The 5,320-nt window shown below is 52.5% G+C and overlaps 1 protein-coding gene across 5 annotated transcripts in view; it reads left to right on the top strand.

Annotated features, from left to right (window-relative positions):
- Window positions 1-4,882, top strand: part of HSPBP1 (HSPA (Hsp70) binding protein 1) — a 21,396-nt gene extending 16,514 nt beyond the window's left edge. For 3 of the 5 annotated variants that reach the window (XM_026457564.1, XM_026457563.1, XM_026457562.1), the window contains exons 5-8: window positions 274-429; window positions 578-674; window positions 1,164-1,275; window positions 4,428-4,768. In XM_026457564.1, the coding sequence (XP_026313349.1) occupies window positions 274-429; window positions 578-674; window positions 1,164-1,275; window positions 4,428-4,502 (440 nt within the window). In that variant the 3' untranslated portion in view covers window positions 4,503-4,768. Of the gene's footprint in view, window positions 1-273; window positions 430-577; window positions 675-1,163; window positions 1,276-4,427 lie in introns of all 5 variants that reach the window. The other 2 variants (XM_026457561.2, XM_026457560.1) reach the window with 1 other exon arrangement.
- The last annotated feature ends 438 nt before the right edge of the window (window positions 4,883-5,320 follow it).

Below are 5,320 nucleotides of genomic sequence, written 5' to 3'. Positions count from 1 at the left end.
TGGTGGTGGTGGTGAGGATGGTGGTGATGGTGATGATGGTGGTGAGGATGGTGGTGATGGTGGTGATGATGGTGATGGTGGTGATGGTGGTGGTGGTGGGGATGGTCGTGATGGTGGTGATGATGGTGATGGTGGTGGTGGTGAGGATGGTGGTGATGGTGGTGAGGATGGTGATAGAGATGGTGGTGGTGATGGCGGTGATGGTGGTGGTGGTCATGATGATAGTGGTGGTAGTGGTGACTGCAAGCTTAGGACTCTGTCCCCTTCGCCCAGGTCTGGTCCGAGAGCAGGAGGCTGGGCTGCTGCAGTTCCTCCGCCTGGACGGCTTCTCTGTGTTGATGCGGGCCATGCAGCAGCAGGTGCAGAAGCTCAAGGTCAAATCGGCATTCCTGCTGCAGAATCTGCTGGTGGGCCACCCCGAACACAAAGGTGTGGCAGCCCTTGAGTGAGGGCAGGAGTGGGGAGCAGACGCCCTGGGGTGGGTGCAGGTGTGGGAGAAGGGGAGGAACAGGCATCCCGGGGAGGGCATAGGAGATGGGTGGGGCTGCCCCTCTGACCCCTGCAGCCCTCCCGCCAGGGACCCTGTGCTCCATGGGGATGGTCCAGCAGCTGGTGGCCCTGGTGCGGACAGAGCACAGCCCCTTCCACGAGCACGTGCTTGGAGCCCTGTGCAGGTACTTTGGCTCTGTGAGAGGACGGGGCCTGGGGTGGGTGCCCCACGGTGGGGGTGGCGCAGGAATCAGCCCGTAGGGACTCAGGAGTCAGGACCTTCCCTGTGGAGAGGAAGGGTGTGGGGCCAGAAACAAGTAGGAGTCAGGGAGCCTCCGTTTCCTCACCAGTAGGGCTGGCACAGAGGCCCTGGGGGAGGGAGAGAGGCTTTTGTGCACGCCCCCACCAGTGAATTAGTGTCTAATCAGATGATGCTGGAGCTCTGAACAGCACACCAGAGTTGACACACATCAGGCCCTGTGCTGAGCCCCTCAGCACCCACCCTGGGCCAGGGGCAGCGTGAGGTCCGTTCCGCAGATGGGGAAACGGAGGCCCACTGTGAGGCAGCGACTTGCCGGGGCTCCTGAGTGAGCCGGGGACGGGGCGGGTGATGGGGTGGGGTCAGTGAGGCCTCTAGAGGGAGGTCCTAAGGGCTGCTCTTATGTCCCTCACAGCCTGGTGACAGACTTCCCGCAGGGTGTGCGCGAGTGTCGGGAGCCGGAACTGGGCCTGGAGGAGCTCCTCCGCCACCGCTGTCAGCTGCTGCAGCAGCATGAGGAGTACCAGGTATATGGGGAGGGGATGGGGTGCAAGGAGTACCAGGTGTGGGGGCAGGGGACAGGGGCTCCAGGAGGACCAGGTATATGGGGAGGGGACGGGGTGCAAGGAGGACCAGGTGTGGGGGCAGGGGACAGGGGCTCCAGGAGGACCAGGTGTGTGGGGAGGGGGTGGGGTTCGAAGAGCATCATGTGCCGGGGGAGGGGACAGCAGCTCTAGAAGGACCGGATGAGTTGGGGAAGGGACAGGGTGTGAGGAGGATCAGGTGTGAGGGGGAGGGGCCTGGGGGGTGAGGAATTCCCCAGGTTAGAGCAAGTGTGGTAGTGAGGACCCTAGTAGGGGCAGAGCCAGCCAGTCCTTGCCCTTGAGGGCTCTTGGGTCCGCTGGTTCAGGCTTTCATTTGTGTTCTCGTGCGTTTCACTCATCTTGCGTTCAGCAGACGTTTATTTCATGCCTAGCGTTCGTCCCGTGCTGTGTCAGAGTAGGAGAGACAGCAAGGACACAGGAGCTTTGAGACTGTTAAAGGGTGGACCAAGTCACTGAATTATTATCCAAATTACCTCATACAGTTGTTTACATTAAATAAATGTAAATTGAATATAATATCACTCAAATGTCTTAATGATTAACTATTTCATTAAATTGACAAAATATAATTGCCATTTCTAATCAGATGATGCTGGAGCTCTGAACAGCACACCAGAGTTGACACATATCAGGCCCTGTGCTGAGCCCCTCAGCACCCACTCTGGGCCAGGGGCAGCGTGAGGTCCGTTCCGCAGATGGGGAAACAGAGGCCCATTGTGGGGCAGCGACTTGCCTGGGCTCCTGAGTGAGCCAGGGGATGGGACAGGAGATAGGGTGGGGTCAGTGAGGCCTCTAGAGGGAGGTCCTAAGGGCTGCTCTTAGGATGACAAGATATAATTGCCATTATAATGGCAAATAATAACCAGTTATTTTAGGTAAATAACAAGTGACAAATAACAAGTCATCAGATATTTAATTAAATAGATAAGGGGCAAATAAATAACTCATTTGATAACTAGATAAGTAACAAATGCTAAATCACAACTAATTAAAATTCAGATAGTTAATTGATTAAGTAATGTATTAATTTGTTGAAGCGAATGAATCAATGCTGGTGCTTCAGCAAAGCCGAGCTTAGCAAACGCACCCACCTCCTTGGGACATTCTATTCTATTGAGTTCATTCCTTTGTAGACACTGTGAAGTGTCTGTACACATTGAGAGTATACTACATGGCTGGGCACGGTGGCTCATGCCTGTAATCCCAGCACTTTGGGAGTCCGAGTCGGGTGAATCATGAGGTCAGGAGTTCGAGACCAGCCTGGCCAACATGGTAAAACCCCATCTCTACTAAAAATACAAAAAATTAGCTGGGTGTAGTGGCAGGCGCCTGTAATCCCAGCTACTCAGGAGGCCGAGGCAGGAGAATGGCATGAACCCGGAAGGCAGAGGTTCCACTGAGCCAAGATGTGCCACTGCACTCCAGCCTGGGCGACAGAGCAAGACTCCATCTCAAAAAAAAAAAAAAAAAAAAAGTGTACTACATAAGAAGTGTTGACTTAGGTGTACACCCGTGGAAACACGGAAACTAGATTTATAATAGATTTTACTAATGCTTTCTGAATAGGTTCCGTAGTCACATGGTTGAAAATACGAGACCCACAGGAGGGTAAACAGTGAAAAGTCTCTTTCCTGCCCCTCCCTCTAGCTACCTAGTTGCTCAGGTGTCCTTCCTAAGATATTAGGTGCACACGAACAAAGGTGCCTATGAATTCTCCTTTTCCTCTGTGTTATGCAAAATAAGCCTGCCATGCTGTGATGGCTGTTCTGCCCCTTGCTCTGCGGGCATTGCATGTCTCGCTTGCGGCTTTTATTTTGCAGCTGTACAGTGCGGATGGCCTCTTTTTTGTAGCATGGTTATGCAGGTTGTTTCTACACTCTCACTATGACAAACACTGCTAAAAGAATAACCTTTTGTGTATGTTATTTCATATGTCTGTAGAACAATTTCTACAAGGGTCAGGTATGTTAAAGTTGAAGGTTAAAGGGTTAAGGGCCATTTCATTAGCTATCACCAAGCTCCTCTCCATAGAAGTTCAACCATTGACACTCCAGTCATAAGGGTGCCCAACTCCCCAAATATTGGTCAGGACAAAGTGGCCTCGATGAACCATTTGACCTTTTTTCAAGCCGATTGTTGAAAAGTAGTACTCCAGGCTGGGCGCGGTGGCTCAAGCCTGTAATCCCAGCACTTTGGGAGGCCGAGACGGGCGGTTCACGAGGTCAGGAGATCGAGACCATCCTGGCTAACACAGTGAAACCCCATCTCTACTAAAAAATACAAAAAAAAAAAAAACTAGCCGGGCGTGGTGGCGGGCGCCTGTAGTCCCAGCTACTTGGGAGGCTGAGGCAAGAGAATGGCGTAAACCCCGGAGGCGGAGCTTGCAGTGAGCTGAGATCTGGCCACTGCACTCCAGTCCGGGCGACAGAGCGAGACTCTGCCTCAAAAAAAAAAAAAAAAAAGAAAAGAAAAGTACTACTCCAGTCCAGTTTACATTTCTCCCATGAGTTGAAATTTGGCATCTTTTCTCTTTCTTGTGAACTGTTTGTTCTCATCCTTTGCCCACTTATCTATTTATTGGGTGATGGTTTTTGCGAATGATTTTTTTAGGCTCTTTAAGTCTTAAGTATATTAGCCATTTGTACTATGAATCACAAATATTTTTCCCCAACCTCGTTTTCTTTTTCTTTTTCTTTTTTGCCCTGGGAGTATCTTTTATATTATGTAGTTTAACCTGTCAGTGCTTTCTTTCATGGTTTCTGGAGTTTGTATCTGTAAAAAGTTTTGAACAGTGGTCAATATCTGGGAGTTAGAAAGAGCCCAAGAGTGCTGATATGAGGCAGCTCAATGGAGTGAGACGAGTCTGGGGGACCTCGGGTTCTAGTTCAAGTAGTTCAGACACCAGTGTGAAGACAGTGAATCATGGATCTGAGCAGTGATTAGAGAACCCTAACCTCTGGTGGGGGGGAGGTGGCCAGGAGAGAAGAGGAGTCACCTCTGGGTGCCAAGAATGTTGGAGGCAGGGTCCGGCCTCTGCACTCAGGCCCTTTGCTCCCTGCCCCTGCCCAATCCAGGAGGAGCTGGAGTTCTGCGAAAAGCTGCTACAGACCTGTTTCTCCAGCCCGACGGACGACAGCATGGATCGGTGAAACCGGGTGGCTTCTTGCCCCTTTCTCCGTGGGAACCCCAGGCCTCTTGCCTCCCTCCCCACCTACAAGGCCCTCTCCCAAGGGATCGCACGGCCTAGGTGCCTGGACCCAGGGTGTGCCAGCCCGTCTCTGTACAGTCCCTGGAAGGGCCGCTGAGAAAGGCACCAGCTTCTTGGACCCCAACTCCCATGCTCTCACTCTCATCCCCGTTCTCTTGTCCACACAGCTCTTCCAATAAAGGTGTTTCTCTTCCTCCTCCTCCTTCACTGCTGCCTTTGTCACCTCCTTTGGAGGGTGCATGGGGGACGGGAGGAGGGGCACGAGTTTAAGGGACTTGGGGAGCCACTGGAGGAATAATAAAAGTGTTGCTCTTTATCATCTGCAGAGCCATTGTGTCATTTAATCTTCCCTGCCTTTCCTGAGCAAGAGTGTGTGGGACATCTGTCCTTTTTCGGCCACCTGGCAAACCTGAATTCTAGGTTTGAGGAATTTCCCAGGTTAGACATCTAAATCTTCCCTGGGGTAGCCGCCATTTCCCCTCCCAGCATCCTTTGCTGTAGGGTAGTCATGTGACATTAGCTCCCCAAATCAGAACTCTCCCTGGGAATATGTTTCGTACACCAATCAGAACCCGCTGGTGGTCTAGCTCCTCTACCAATCAGAGCCCACCGGTCTTCGGGCCAAGAGCTGGCGGTAGAGGTGCCCACGCCCAGGTTCCGTTCTGGCTAGCGCAGGAGCAGACACACCTGCCTTCTGCAGGGGGCTGGCAGAGATTCTGGCGGGAGTGTCTGAGTCAGGTGCCGGTGATGGAGGCTGCA

This window comes from Piliocolobus tephrosceles, chromosome 21 (genome assembly GCF_002776525.5).
Source record: "Piliocolobus tephrosceles isolate RC106 chromosome 21, ASM277652v3, whole genome shotgun sequence".
NCBI classification, from domain to species: domain Eukaryota; kingdom Metazoa; phylum Chordata; class Mammalia; order Primates; family Cercopithecidae; genus Piliocolobus; species Piliocolobus tephrosceles.
Note: the sequence above shows the minus strand (reverse complement) of the source record. Positions and strands in the feature narration are given on the sequence as shown.